The sequence below is a fragment of the Macrobrachium nipponense genome, chromosome 17 (assembly GCF_015104395.2).
Source record: "Macrobrachium nipponense isolate FS-2020 chromosome 17, ASM1510439v2, whole genome shotgun sequence".
In the NCBI taxonomy this organism is placed as follows: domain Eukaryota; kingdom Metazoa; phylum Arthropoda; class Malacostraca; order Decapoda; family Palaemonidae; genus Macrobrachium; species Macrobrachium nipponense.
In genome coordinates this window covers 53,751,993-53,768,093 of record NC_087210.1, presented here as the reverse complement: position 1 = coordinate 53,768,093, position 16,101 = coordinate 53,751,993, and the positions used below count along the sequence as shown (strand labels likewise).

Sequence of the window (16,101 nt, the reverse complement as noted above, 5' to 3'; positions counted from 1 at the left end):
GCTCAAGGTGATCGCCTGGCCTCGTCGCAGTTGTGGAGTGAGCCACGCGGTAGACAGACCAAGCGATCTTAGGTGGCCTAGGCCATCTCGAACCATCTCGAAAGGCATGAATACAATAACATCCTAGCAAAAACACGGGGGAAGGGAAGAAAAAACGAGGATAAGAGAAAAAATAGTCATGGAGAAGCTGGGTCGAGCCAACCAAGAAGGAAGGGCGACTAGCAACTCAAAGCAGCTGGCCTATGCTGATACGCAGGAACGTAGGGCGGTGGCCAGGGTGGCTCAGGACTAAAAGAAAGAACGTACGTCCTAAGGGAGCCTATCATAGACCTAAAAACAAAGGAACTTGCATGCATGAACTCAGAGCTAACAGGAGCGATGTAGGCTACAAGCTCGCGAGAACTCAAGGAAACCCCCGTGTAAGAAAAAAGCATAAATAAAAGTAATGACACGTCAATAATGCACAACCATAGTAATAAACATGTACTGCTAAAATATTCGAGCACCATCGGTATAGGAGACCGAAAGAAGCCCGAAATAATGAAACACGTGGGAGCGAGCTGCGCAGGGCGGCTCGGTAACAAAGCCGTCCGGGACGCCGTCTTAAAAACCGAAATAAAAAGGAATGGGCCCTTGCCCGGCTAAAATGACATGAAACACTTCTAGCAGTACTTAACTTGGATGCAGCAATAGCTTGACGTTCCATGGTGTAAGATAATCCAAAAAACAAGCACAAAACACAGAGCAAGAAAAAACACGTGCCGTCTGAGTGGTGCTAAAGAAAAGGATGCCGCTAGAGGCGCTGGTGGTACCGTCAGAGGAGCTAATAGTAGTTGTAGCTGGGAGTGGGCCTTGGATCGGCCCCTCTCTGATAGAGGGATTTCGAAGAGGGATGAATCTAAATGGTAAGAGACCTGTGGTAGTGGTTTCACTCGCCCCAGAAACCATACCGACACCTTTTTATATAAGGTGAGCGAGCCAGAATATTCTGGCATTTCAATTTTAGCTTTTCTCTGGTATGTTTGCATTAATTTACCTTAGAAATGTGTGCTAAAGGGACATTTCACTGGGCGACACGGGCCCTTGCCATTTTTTTTAAAAGTCAAGAATAAATATATGTAGGAAATATTACAAACAAGTGTGTGAAAAATAGCTGATGTCTTTGCACAAAAGGTAAGAGACAAAGCCCATTGTCAATACGAATCTTGCTCGAGACCACATGCTTCCTTAGAATCTGTAACCTGCACTACACATATCTTATGCCTCATACGTCCATTCTTCCTTCGAACTACTGGAAATGTAATCGTTCTTTGTTTACCATATCTAGTGACTGGTGTGGTATAGAGGAAGGAAGCATAGGATTTTTTCCTATTATCTCTTCGTCTTGTAAGAAGGTGTCGAGTCTTGCAGAGCCAGGGGATGCAATGCACCTGAAGCAGCCACCACTTGCAGTGGATGGGTTGTTGATTTATCTCTGTAGGCATAATTTTTATATCGTTGCTTTATTTTGGTGCTGCGCTCAGGCCATGGCCGGGCACCTATCATGCTTTGCTTGCCACCGGAGTACTTCCTTTGATGCAAAGTAGGAGACAGCCTCTAGCTAAACCACCACGCCACTTAAGGTTAAGATGAGCACAAACCAGTGAAATTATCCCAGTAGCTCTCTTAACTGATAAGGAAACGACAAGCATTGTGTTCAATGCTAGCAGTATTTCTGTTTCAATTTATTGCATATTTTGAAGTAGTATGTGTCCATGTCTCCCACCTCTTTCAATGTGGGAATCAGCTGTGTAATTACTGGGAAAGTTACATAAATTAAGAATGACATTTTTATAGTAAAACAAAGTTTTAATTTAGTGCTTTCCCGGGAATTACATGATCAGAGCCCTCCCTCCTCCCTTCTGATGGACATAAGGCATGAACAAAACTGAGTTTGCTGCTCATAGTCATTCCTATTCTCCTGCTAATGGGCAGGACTAGTTGCCTACACAATAGTGTGAAGTGTTATCCACAAAATTTTGAATTCAAGCTGCCGTATAAATGGAACTTATAGTCGTGTAATTACTGTGTAAGTATAATTAAAGCTTTTGTTTGATCATAAAATGTAATTTCTGGGCTCAGCCGTGTCGCTCCCGTGAAATATGTCACCAAACTTAAAAATAACAGGGGGGGGGGACGGTGGATAAATGGCGAAGCACGAAATAAAGAAACGTGCTCAAATGAAGACCCCCGTGAAAAACATGAAAATAACAAATCATAAACGAAAATAGGATTGACTAAAAACTGCCACCCAAGAAATAAATAAATATATGTACTGAAATATCACATGTTACAAGCAGAGAGGAAGACCACTCAAAATCGGTACAATTCAAGGATAAGCCGTACAGGCGACTTGCCGCCCGCCCGCTACTTATAAGTGACGCCTAATAAAATCCTAAATAAAGGCAAAACGAAAGGCAAATTCACTCTCTAAATATTGAAAAAGGGCGGAACCAGTACTTAACTTGGGTGAAGAGGTAGATTGACGATCCGTAACCAAGAATAAAAATAAAAGAACAAATAGCTATATTCGAACGTACGAACACGATATGGCTATCGAAAAGTATGACGTCACAGACGCCTTCAACGGGGTAGCTAGGTGTGACCTATGGGTCGGCTCCCCGTATTTAGGGTCTTTTGATGAGGAAAAGGCTAATTGGAGGGGTTGCTGTGGTAGTGTTTAACACTCCCCCCAGTTTTATACCGACACCTTTTATATAGGTGAGCGAGTCAGAAATAGTGCTAAAGCAGACATATTTCACTGGGCGACACGGCTTCCTCGCCCAGAAATAGATTTTTCCTACGTCAAAATCCCTTTTTTATTTTGTAATATTACACATTTGTGATTACTGCTCCATTCTTCTTTAACTTTACAGACTAGGCTGATGACACCTTTTGCTTTCAGTCTTCTGCAGATACAGTTCATGTCTTTTATTCAATTCATGGCACAGTTTTTCATTTTTATACTTTTTTATAAGATTTGTATGGAAGATTAGTTGTATTGATTTCATTCTTTCAAGTTAAAAGAGATTAAAAAAAAAGTAATCTTATCTTCTCTTTGATAGTCTTTAGTAGCAGATGTAGCAGCCATGACTAAAGACCATGACTGGACTCAAGAGGAAAAACTTCATCTTGAAGCAGAAATAATTAAAAGGACTGCTCCTCCACTCAATCTCTCTCCATCTCCTATGGTGGCTATTATTAATAACAAATTGCACCAAAGAAAATATAAATTCTCAACTGTACCCATAAGAAGAGCTGCCAGAAGGTGTAGTCAGGTGAGCATATCAAAAGGAGGTGTATGATAATATATGTTTTACAGATTACTATACGGGCATGAATAACGTATAACTTGTGATGGAATAATTCTGCAATGAATGAACAGTTATAGATTTTACTTAAATTTTGCTAGTTTCCATACAAAGACATACATATTTTTATGCATGTAGTAAATGTCAGTTTTTTTTTAGGTTGCTCAAAATAGACAGAAGAAATTTGAGGAATGTGCTGCTCCCAAATGTCTAAGGCTTCATAATTTCTTGAGCTCCAAGAAGGATAAAAGACCAATTCCCAAAACCCTTACTAAACCAGTAAGTTTTACTTTCAGTGTCCTGTGCATGGTATCTTTATGGTTGTAGTTAGATGAGACAGATGCATGGGTATTAAAATTATGTTTTGTATATGTAACTTACCAAGTAATTACATAGCTAAAAGTTTAAAAGTACTGGCAGCTAAAAATTCTGAAATTTGCAGTAGTGATTCTTTTGTTTTTAGAGTGAAGGTAAAAGGCCACACCCACTTTTGGGAAAGAGAGGAACAACTGAGCAGAGAGAATCAATTTGTTTATGCTGGATCTTGGCGATGGTCGTGACCAGCAGCGATGTTTTGAAATTCTCTTAATTGAATTTTATGGAATTACTATATCGCAAATTGGTGAAGTATTTTATAGATATAGTATAAGATTTCCCCTAAATTTTGACATAATTAATGATTATAGATAGGGACTTGCTTTTGACTTTTGAGTTTAAAGATGTCTGACACAAGTTCGATGAGTGCTGCAATACTAGACTTACTTCAGCGAAGTATGATTCGTACACTAAATGTACACCTTGCAGGAGACAAGTATGTTCAGCTAGTTTGACTTGTGATAAGTGTAATGATTGGGGAAGTAAGGATTGGAAAATCTTGAACTCTCATTTGAATAAGCTAGAGAAAGACAGAAAGAGAAAAGCAACTGCCAGGGAAAAGAGTTTAGCTAGTCAGGAATCTGTTAATTCTCCTGTTGAATTACCTATTGTTTCTCTCTATGCTTTGTCACCCATTAATAGTCCTGCCTCTCTTCCGACTAACCCTGAACCCAGATCCCACACTCCAGAACCCAAGCCATTGCCATTTTTGAGAAAAAATTTGACATGTTAGTGAACACAGTAGCTCAAATTGGGGCTTCTTTAAAGGCTTTTATGGAAAATAAAAGCATTGTGTGTGATCATGAAATGGCAATGAAGGAGTGAGTGATCGTGAAGTGGCAGTGGAGGAGCTGGCTACTCGTCCCCCCAATTCTCTTAGGCAAAGGTCCCTAGCATACTCCCCCGCACCAGGGAGAAGCTTTACTGAAAGCCCAAGGGAGGTTTGTGGGGTCTGCCTCTGGGTAGCCGGCCCCTCAGTCTCTCCTGCCGTAAACGCTCAGGTGTTGACAGTGGAAAGGTGTGTTTCGTGAAACACTCTTTCGGCTAGTTCTGATGATTCGAGTCCGGAACAGAGGCGCCAATGGCACAACAGTGGTAAGTCAAAACCATTGAAAAGGTCAGCAGAAGTACCTCGCACCCCTCAGGTACATTGTAAGAGAGTGAGAGAAACTGTTCCCTCGTTTAGTTTTTGGGACGGCCTGGAGTGTTTTTCCAATGAGCATTCAGATGAACATCAATTGATAGTGAGACGCAAACGTGCAGTAAAACCTGTAGATTTAGGTAATGAAGTTCCTTCCGATCAACCCCTTGTGTCTAAGCGCCAGCTGGCACCACAGCAAGATGCTCTGATTGAGCCCCCCAAGCAATTTTATGCTCCTGAGTGCCCACTTGCACCCAAACATCCACAACTTCTGGGCACCCACTTGCGCCTGAGTACTCTCTCACTCCTGGATGGTCTTTGACGCCGGAGCTTCCCCATCATAAACCTGGATTAAAGCCTTCTTGTACAGCAAGACAGTGTTAGTCCTCGCTTTTGGATGATTGCTCAGAGTCAGCTAGACACTCCTCTTGGCCTTTGAATAGAGCTTCTCTCATCAAGAGCCAATCAGTGAATACTGGGTTTGTAGCTCCTGGCCTTTACAACAACCTTCAGGCTTGTTGGATCCTTCTCTCACACCGATTAAACAGCCCTTGGATGATGACATTTTGAGTTGTTTAAAGAAGCTGTCCATGACTACCAGGGACTTAGCAACGTCTCTGATATCTTCGGTAGAGGAAGAAGAGGAAGTGGAAGAAGACACTCCTCCTGCAGCTCACGCAGCTTTATTGCACTACTTACTACAGAGCTACCCAACTTACTTCTCTCTTGCAACTTCTTTGTCTCCAGTGTCAATTGAGCAGTCGTCTTGCAGACTCTGCTCAAACTCAGATGGTGCTTTCTATTTCAGCTTGGAAGGCTGTCAGAAAAGTGGAAAAATAGATGTCAGAGAAGAGAGAATTGTGTAATTATAACTTTGTAGGTAGTTGTCGACTTAAGACTATGCAAGTTATGACTGATTGACTTTACAACCACCCACAACTAAAATGACTGGGAAGTGACGTGAGCAAGAAAGAGTGGTGTCCAGCTGAATGTATGACAGTTTTTTTCAAGCTCCCACCTCTCCACACATGCAGCTCACGTTTTGAGTAGCTAATGACTATTATTGTGCATCGGCAACAAGAATATAACTCCTGTAATTTTATGCCATCAAACACAACTGTAGATAAATTTGAGAGGGAATCATTTTAATCAAAACTTCAGGTCTTGAAAGAACACATTTTACTGTTGTTCTCACGCTGATAAAGGTTAAATAACGTAACAGTAAAGCTCGTACTACAATGAAATCAAGTGAAAATAGTGAACGGAATCGCCTAATATTTTTACACAATAAACATGCCCACAACGCAATATCTTAACGAAAAAATCATTTAGTTCACGAGACATATTAACCCTTTAACGACGAAGGGGTATTATAAAAATCGTCTCCCGTAAGGCGGGGGGGGGGGGGGTCTCGGAGTGAGCGCCGAAGCGGAAAAAATATTTTTTTCAAAAAATCACAGTGCGCTTAGGTTTAAAGATTAAAGAGTTCATTTATGGCTCCTTTTTTTGACATTGCCTGAAGTTTAGTATGCAACCATTAGAAATGAAAAAAAATATCATTATCATATATAAATAATGCAATCTATGATAGCGCAAAAACAAAATTCCATATATAATTGTATTCAAATCGTTCTGTGAGCAAAACGGTTAAAGCTAACGAGTTAATTTTTTTTCGTTGTATTGTACACTAAATTTTGATCATTTTGGTATATAACACATTGTAAAAAGCAACTCAGACAAAATATTATCACAATATGATGCATGAATTTGTAACGTGCGGACATAAAAAAATGTTTTTTGTAAAAATTCACCATAATTCGAAATATTGTTCTTGAGACTTCCAATTTGTATCAAAATGAAGATAAATGATTGAATATTACTATACTGTAAGAGTTTTAGCTTAAAATTGCAGTTTTCAACCATTTCGGACGAGTTAAATTTGACCGAATGTCGAATTTTGTTTATATATTTTATTTATATTCAAATATTTCAAAAATGAGGGAAGCTACAACCTTCAATTATTTTTTGTTATATTCTACATGAAATTGTGCACATTTTCATATATAAAACTCTATGAAACACCTAATATGAAATGGAGCAAATATTACGAGAATGCGATGTATGCATTTCGGAGATTTGCGGCGGAGAATCCGCGCGCAGAGGGAAGGAAAGTTTTTTTTTAAATTCACCATAAATGTAAATATTGTGCTAGAGACTTTGAATTTGTTTCAAAATGAAGGTAAATGACTGAATAGTACTAGACTGTAAAAGTTTTAGCTTACAATTGCGTTTTTTGACCATTTCGGTAGAGTCAAAGTTGATCGAACGTGGTTTTGTTTTCTATTTATCGTGGTTTATATGCAAATATTTTAAAAATGAGAAAAGCTACAACCTTCAATTATTTTTAGTTGTATTTTACATAAAATTGCACACATTTTCATATATAAAACTTTATGTAACGGCTAATTTAAAATGGTGCAAACATTACGACAATCTGACAAAAAAATTTCTGACTTTTTTCGGAAGAGTTACCTTGCAGACGTAAGGAAATTTTTTTTTTCATAAATTCACTATAAATCGAAATATTGTGCTAGAGACTTCCAATTTATTGTAAAATAAAGGTAAATGATTGAATATTACTAGAATGTTAGAGTTTTAGCTTACAATTGCTTTTTTTTTAACATTTTGGTTGAGTCAAATTGACCGAAGGTTGAAATTTTGTCACGTATCGTGATTTATATGAAAATATTTCAAAACTGATAAAAGCTACAACCATAGGTTGTTTTTGGTTGTATTCTACATGAAATTGCGCATATTTCCATATATAAAACTTTATGTAACGGCTAATTTAAAATGGTGCAAACATTACAACAATCGGACGAAAAAATTTATGATTTTTTTGGAAGAGTTACCGTGCCGATGTGAGGAAAAAGTGTTTTTTCATAAATTCACCATAAATCAAAATATTGTGCTAGAGACTTCCAATTTGTTGCAAAATAAAGGTAAATGATTGTATATTGTGCAAAATAAAGGTAAATGATTGTATATTGCAAGAGTATAAGAGTTTTAGCTTACAATTGCGTTTTTCGACCATTCTGGTAGAGTCAAAGTTGACCGAAGGTTGAAATTTTGGCACTTATCGTTATTTATATAAAAATATTCCAAAACTGATGAAAGCTACAACCATGAGTTGTTTTTAGTTGTATTCTACATGAAATTACACACATTTTCATATATAATACTCTATGTAACGGCTAATGTAAAGTGGTGCAAAAATTATGTCAAAGTGACGAAATAATTTCCTAGATGTGTCGCTGATGTTTTTTAGTGCGAGAAGTAAGAAATTCATGCTTGCGCGCCTGCGTAACGATTGTAAACAAAACAACGCCTTGATCCGTGAGCTCCCAGTATCGCCCAAGGCACGTGATTCAAAAGTTTTTGCTTGGTAGGCCTATAAGTATTTTTCCGCAAATTTTTAAAAAACTTTTTTATATCGACGTACCATACGTCCAATCGGCACCCAACAGACAATTTATGGCGACGTATAATACGTCCAATCTGCGTTTAAGGGTCATATTCCTATTTCGAATTAAAAACACATCGTATATTGACAAATTACCTTGTCTCATATACTAAGTAAAATATCTAGATATTTTATGCTAACTAGAAGTAAGGCAATTAGCTCCGAATTGAGTTAAATGTGGCGAAATAAACTCGTATTCGCAATTAGCTGATTTCCAAACCAAAACATTGACCGATTTGTTAGTATTTAACCCTTAAATGCCGAAGCGGTAATTTAAAAATCGTCTCCCGTATGCCAGCGCGTTCGCGAGTGAGTGCCGAAGCGGAAAATTTTTTTTTAAAAAAAATCACAGCATGCTTAGTTTCCAAGATTAAGAGTTCATTTTTGGCTCCTTTTTTTGTCATTGCATGAAGTTTAGTCTGTAACCATCAGAAATAAAAAAAATATCATTATCATATATAAATATTGGGATATATGACAGTGCAAAAAAAAATTTCATATAATTGTATACAAATCGTGCTGTGAGCAAAACGGTTAAAGCTAACGAGTTAATTTTTTTTTTGTATTGTACACTAAATTGCAATCATTTTGGTATATACCACATTGTAAAACGATCAAGGCAACACAGAGAAAATATTATCACAAAATGATGCATGAATTTGTAACGCGCAGACTTAACGTTTGTTGCAAAATGAAGGTAATTGATTGAATATTACTAGACTCTAAGTGTTGTAGCTTACAATTGCATTTTTCGACCATTTCCGTAGAGTCAAAGTTGACCGAACATGGTTTTTTTTCTATTTATCGTGATTTATATGCAAATATTTCAAAAATGAGAAAAGTTACAACCTTCAATTACTTTTTGTTGTATTCTACATGAAATTGTGCACATTTCCATATATAAAACTTTATGTAACGGCTAATTTAAAATGGTGCAAACATTACGACAATCGGACGAAAAAATGTCTGATTTTTTCGGTGGAGTTACCACGCGGACGTAAGGAAAAAGTTTATTTCATAAATTCATCATAAATCAAAATATTGTGCTAGAACTTCCAATTAGTTGCAAAATAAAGGTAAATGATTGAATATTACTAGAATGTAATAGTTTTAGCTTACAATTGCTTTTTTTGACCATTTTGGTCGAGTCAAAGTTGCCTGAAGGTTGAAATTTTTGCACTTATCGTGATTTATATGAAAATATTTCAAAACTGATAAAAGCTACAACCATGGGTTGTTTTTTGTTGTATTCTACATGAAATTGCACACATTTTCATAAATAAAACTTTATGTAACGGCTAATTTAAAATGGGGCAAACATTAGGACAATCGGACAAAAAATGTATGAGTTTTTTCGGAAGAGTTACTGCGCGGACGTAAGGAAAATGTTTTTTTTTTTCTATAAATTCACCATAAATCAAAATATTGTGCTAGAGACTTCCAATTTGTTGCAAAATAAAGGTAAATGATTGAATATTACTAGAATGTAAGAGTTTTAGCTTACAATTGCGTTTTTTGACCATTTTGGTAGAGTCAAATTTGACCGATGGTTGATATTTTGGCACTTATCGTTATTTATATGAAAATATTTCAAAACTGATAAAAGCTACAACCATGGGTTGTTCTTAGTAGTATTCTACATAAAATTGCGCACATTTCCATATATAAAACTTTATGTAAAGGCTAATTTAAAATGGTGCAAATATTACGGCAATCGGACAAAGAAATTTGATTTTTTCGGAAGAGTTACCGCATGGACGTAAGCAAAAAGTTTTATCATAAATTCACCATAAATCAAAATATTGTGCTAGAGACTTCCAATTTGTTGCAAAATGAAGGTAAAGGATTGAATATTACTAGAATATAAGAGTTTTTGCTTACGATTGCATTTTTCGACCATTTCGGTAGTCAAAGTTGACCGAAGGTTGAAATTTTGGCACTTATTGTTATTTATATGAAAATATTTCAAAACTGATAAAAGCTACAACCATGAGTTGTTTTTTGTTGTATTCTACATGAAATTGCGCACATTTTCATATATAATACTCCATGTTAACAGCTAATATAAAATGGTGCAAAAATTATGTCAATGTGACGAAATAATTTCTGAGATGTGTCGCTGATACTTTTTAGTGCGAGAAGAAAGAAATTCGCTCTTGCGCGCCTGGGTAACGATTGTAAACAAAACAACGCCTTGATCCGTGAGCTCCCAGCATCCCCCAAGGCGCGATTCAAAAAATCGGCACCCAACAGACAATTTATATCTACGTTTAATACGTCCAATTGGCGTTAAAGGGTTAATATGATAAAATAATATGAGAATACATACAATATTATTGGATATAGTTATGTACAACTTTTTAATAAAAGATTCACAGAAAAAATGCATATTCATTGTGTTTTTATTTCATAAGTATAAGTAGCCGTTAGCAGCCTGAGATCACGCAATTAGGTATGCCTTTGTCGGTCCAGTGATTCCCGTTTTGTGTCCAATTTTTTTTGCAGATATATCATAGTCAGAATGCATTGAACCTCTAAAATTGGCCTATATTAATAAGTTACTAAATTATATCATAAATATAGTATATAGTAGAATACTGTAGGCTAGGCTACTGTATTCATATATAAGGGATTTTTACGAAGGAAAAATCTATTTCTGGGCAAGGGCCTGTAATTAGCAATAATTTACCTTAGAAATGTGTGCTAAAGGGACATTTCACAAAGTGACAGAAATGTGTACTAAAGGGACATTTCACAAAGTGACACGATCTGAGCCCAGAAATACGGTATATGTACCATGATATCATCATCATCGTATATGTGAGGCTAACTGGAGAATTAGCTGCAATTAATAACTATTATGCCATATATGTATATAAAGTATGCTGTGTAGGCTAGGCTACCCTATATGTAAAGATGGGACTGATTACCCTAGTGTAGGCTAGGCTAGTATAATATTCTTACAGTAAATTAACATGGGCTGACTTATGTCCAATTCATCTTACGACTGGTTGGTTGTAACCAATTGTGGTCGTAAATTGACAACTAGCTGTAGTTATCCACCATCTCGGGTTTTGAAAGGAAGATACTCATATTACATGACAGGAGAAGTTTCTTCCTTGGGTGTGGCTACCTCCTTTCAAGGGGACTTTTCCAGTCTCATCAACTGGCACAGAGGTCAGCCTTTTCTGCAGGTTTGTTCCTGCAGGTTGTAGTGGGAGGGATTTCTTGTGAACTACAGAAGAAGTCTACTCAGGATTCACTTACAAAATCATCCAGACGACCTAAGGAAATGCATGTTTCAGCCTTTAAGTGTTCATCTCCTTTGCAGTCCTATCCTTTTTGAGGAAGGGGTCAAAGACCTTCTGGTATCAACAGATCTTCAAAATCTATTGATAACATCCTATCCTCTTGACGGATGGCTGCTAAAAATCGAGCGTGTTATTTCTATTTTGAATTTCCTTTTTGGATGACTACCAGACGTTGCTAAGTCCCTCATAGTTGTGGACGGCTTATTTCGAAACTCAAACTGTCATAGAAGGCGATCTGTGGCTCTACTGCCCTGTTTACTGGTTAAGATGAGTGCGATACCAGAGGCATTATCATGATGCTGCTGCTCTCTTGATAGGTAAGGAATCAACTGTCACCTTGTGAGTGTTAGCAGAAATTTCTTTCTCAGTTCATTACTTTTATTAACATTGTTTGGGAATAGAATAGTTCATGTATCCCACCTCCTGACAATGTGGGAATCAGTCATGTAATTACTTGGTAAATTACATTTTTATACATTCAACTTACCTGTCAGATATATACATAGCTTTTACTCCGTCGTCCGACAGAAATTCGAATTTCGTGGCACACGCGGCAGGTAGGTCAGGTGATCTACCTCCCCGCCGCTGGGTGGCGGGAATAGGAACCATACCTGTTTTCTAATTCATATTTTTTCTGTCGCTTGGAATGTAAACAACGTTTGCAGTTTCCTCCTGATGGATTTTCGTGTTTCATCGCATCGATCGTCCTGGCTAACTTTTACAGGGAAGTAATGGATCTTTTGGTTCGGCATAACGCTTTTGTTAACTTTTAGAATTTTTTTTTGGATAAAATTAACTTCGAAAATTTAGAAGATTAGTGACCGTGTAACTACCGAAGTTTTTCGGTAGACCACTCGTCCACTTTCACGAAAGTGAATTACGTATACTTTCATGAAAGGGAATTACTTATATTTATTCATTAATACAAATAAGTGTTAGAGTTTGATTGAGGAAATGTATGTCTTTCTTCCTAGTTGGGGAAGTCAGAAAAGTAACTATCCTTTAGAAGCTTTATTAGCTCTTGTGTTAACGAGCAATTATAGTAGTAACAGTACTAGTAGTTGTTGCATCCTCATCACCTTCTTACTCCGCAGAATCTACAATCTCATATTTGCAAATTGTAGACTTTGGATATAGTTCGAATGCGAACTCTTAGAACGTAAGAAGTGAATATAGTCCGTTCCCCCATTACAATGAGGGTGCGTTCTGATCGGCTCTGTCTCGCTCTCAGGTCTAGACCTCTTCCAAGCTCACAAGCCCAGAGGAGAAGGAATCGTCGAAAAAACCGTAAGGAGGTTTCAGAGAATCCCCACCGGTCAAGGCGTCCCCTCGGCAGGTTCTGTAGAGCGTCCCAGACTGCCAGGGATAGCCATTGGAAAGGCATCCTAAAACAAGTGTTTTCTCCCCTTTTTATGCGTACGGTTCCTCGATGGATAGAAGAACTTCAAATGAAATTGGCGAAGATCCTCGGATAATGCCTTCTGGTAGAATTATTCAAAATTAGAATGACCATTAATCGATCCACCTTTTCGGAATCAGGCGACGATTTAGCGCCTTCTAATATTAGAGGATCATTCGATAACATTTGTGATAAAGTCATTGTTCGAACATTTTTTTTTTCGCACTAGACGAGAGCGCTATCCCAATGGGGGTATGAAATTGTTATTTCAACATAATTTGATTCCCCATCGGTGCATTTTTAGATATAGAATCTATTATGATGAGAACGATTTAGATTGTTTGTCAATCGAATGAATTATATGGATCTCGTTGAGTGATAAAGCATTATGGTATGACTTTTAAGCTTCTAGCTCCTACCATGCTTAGGACAAATCGCCTTAGGTACTACGGTATGGCAAGGAATAGACACATACGAAATTTATGCTATAATGGTCAAGTGAAATCCTTACAAAATTTTCCTAAATTAATACGGTTTACCTTAATGTAAACAGTATTATAGAGGATTTCTATTAAGTCGAGTATGAGTTATATGATGCTATCGTGTCTTCGAGAAGTGATCGGAGAAGCATATCGTTATTGGTGATTGAGAGTAGGATAGAACATTTTCTCGTGTTAGAAGAGGTTTCCATGAATTACCAGTACCCTTCTAGGACTTTCCTAGGAAGGAATAGGTTTAAAAGAATTGTTTATACGACACCTAATTTAGTTTCTAGACTTGTCGAAGTCTCGTTAGCTTAATTATGCTTATATAAAAACAAATTCCTGAAGTTCGATAATGATTTATAAGATTCCTTTATTTAATGGAGTAACTGGCAACTATGGAAAGAGAAGGCCAGACTGCTTTCGCTTTGAAGACCAACCAACGCAGTCGCAGTACCATCTTGTTCTCAGTCGTGAGAGGTCGTTTACAGCTCTCTCTCTCTCCTGCGGAATGGGATAACTAACCGTATCTCTTCCCTACAATCGTGTCTTAGCCTCGGATTGAGGGAATACTGAAGCTATCATAAAAAGGGATTTTTGACGTAAGGAAAAATCTATTTCTGGGCGATTGGCTCGTGTCGCCAGCGAAACTATCCTTTAATCTATTATTTCTAGGGTAAATGTACTAACACATACCAGAAGAAAAAATAAAATAAAGAAAAGGTCCAGTATAACTTGACGTCGCTCAACGACCTCCAAGAGGGTGTCGGTATGAACACTAAGGCGAGTGAGACCACTACCACGAGCCAAAAATGCCAATAGAAATCTCCACTACAAAACCCCTCCAAGAGGAGAGCCGACCCACAGAGTGAGCAGCTCGTACTACTACTACTCCATCCCATGCTGCCGACTGCTGCGCCTCTGGTGGCCATCCTGAATTTAGCAGGCAATCTTGGGCGAAGGGATGGGTAGGGTGGGATTTCGCTGGCGACACGAGCCAATCGCCCAGAAATAGATTTTTTTCCTTACGTCAAATCCCTTTTCTGGGCTCAGCTCGTGTCGCTGCGCGAAATAGTACCAGAGAAAATAGCACAAGATTGTAAACAAAAGTAATAAAATAATCAAGAAAAGGTCTCAAATAAAAGAGAAAATAATATAAAAAAGAATATAATTGCTAAAAAGATACAAATACACAGTTATACAAATTAGAAATATGCTTAAATTACACTTAATTCTAATCATGTTTCTTATCATAAGGTAATTTACATATGTACAGAGGTAAACTGGTTTACATGTAACAAATGGTATCTGTGTAAAGGCATGTATCAAAAATATAATAGCAATTAAAATAATAACAAATGAACAATTAATCAGCAATGATAATATATAAGGAATGTATATGACTTAATTACAAAACCCGTAACCATTATAAATAAGATGTATCCCCTATCATAAAAATAAGGGGGGTAACATCCATGAGATCAATATCTATAATCATCTGTGAGTGTCCCTAAGCAAAAAATAAGGGGCACCCCCACCCACTACATCATCATAAAAGCAGCTAAGACACAAGGTGAATGTAAATGAACACGGCAGGGAATAGACGAACTGTTTGGGTGAAGGCCAGGTAGAAAGGAGGACTGAATCTTCTACTACAAATTAACTAGAGTCAGGGGAAACTATGTTACCCGCTGCTTTACTGCTGAAAATTTCAAAGCTTCCAAGGACAATTAAGGTAATGACGTTTGAACACTGTCGGCGATTTCCATCCGGTATAACTTTTTTCAACTCATCGAAGTTCATGTGTTGAAATAATTAATTGAGGTGGCTACTGCCCTGACATCATGTGCTTTCGGGAAAGAGTCAGGATTGGCTTGCTTAATAAAGTAACAGGATTTGTTTGCCTGATGCCTTTAATGGATAAAGTTCCACCTTTTTCCCTCTTAAAGAGGGGACCCGATGAAGATGAGAGTCCTGGACAGAAAGGCTCGTAAGGTTGTAACTGGGCAAAGAGATACATCTTGTGGAAGGGGTAGTACCTTCCAAGGTTCCCACCTCATCAAAGGATCTTCATTCTTTGCTAAAAAGAAAGCTACGTTCCGGAGAAAGTAGGACTTCCCCTGTAGGAAGGAATTGAATATGATCCGGATCTCTGGATAAAGCCGACAGTTTCTGAATTCTTGCTCCTGAAGCTAAGCTTAATAAAAATAGGGTTTTTCTTAAGAGCATTATAACGAGCATGTGTCACTATCGGTTTCTGAAGCCAGTTTTAGAACATCGTTTAAGAACCATGAAACTGACGTAGGCCTTACAGAAGGTCTAAGTCTAGCACATGCCTTAGGAATAGACGAGAAGTAGGAATCCGTCAAGTCTATGTTGAACCCAAATTGAATTGAAAATATCTTTTTTTCAAGGCTGACTTGTTTGTCGTATCGTGCTAGCTGCTAAACCTTTTTCAAATAAGGATCTGAAAAGGATATAGCTGAATTAACTGTCATGATTCTAACTATCTGATTCGCT

At 37.6% G+C, this 16,101-nt stretch overlaps 1 protein-coding gene across 1 annotated transcript in view; it reads left to right on the top strand.

Annotated features, from left to right (window-relative positions):
* Window positions 1-16,101, top strand: part of LOC135196230 (transcription factor SPT20 homolog) — a gene marked incomplete in the record, with an annotated part of 603,094 nt that overhangs the window by 188,266 nt on the left and 398,727 nt on the right. Inside the window, 2 exon segments of the mRNA XM_064222878.1 lie at window positions 3,105-3,317; window positions 3,510-3,629. Coding sequence (XP_064078948.1) covers window positions 3,105-3,317; window positions 3,510-3,629 — 333 coding nt within the window.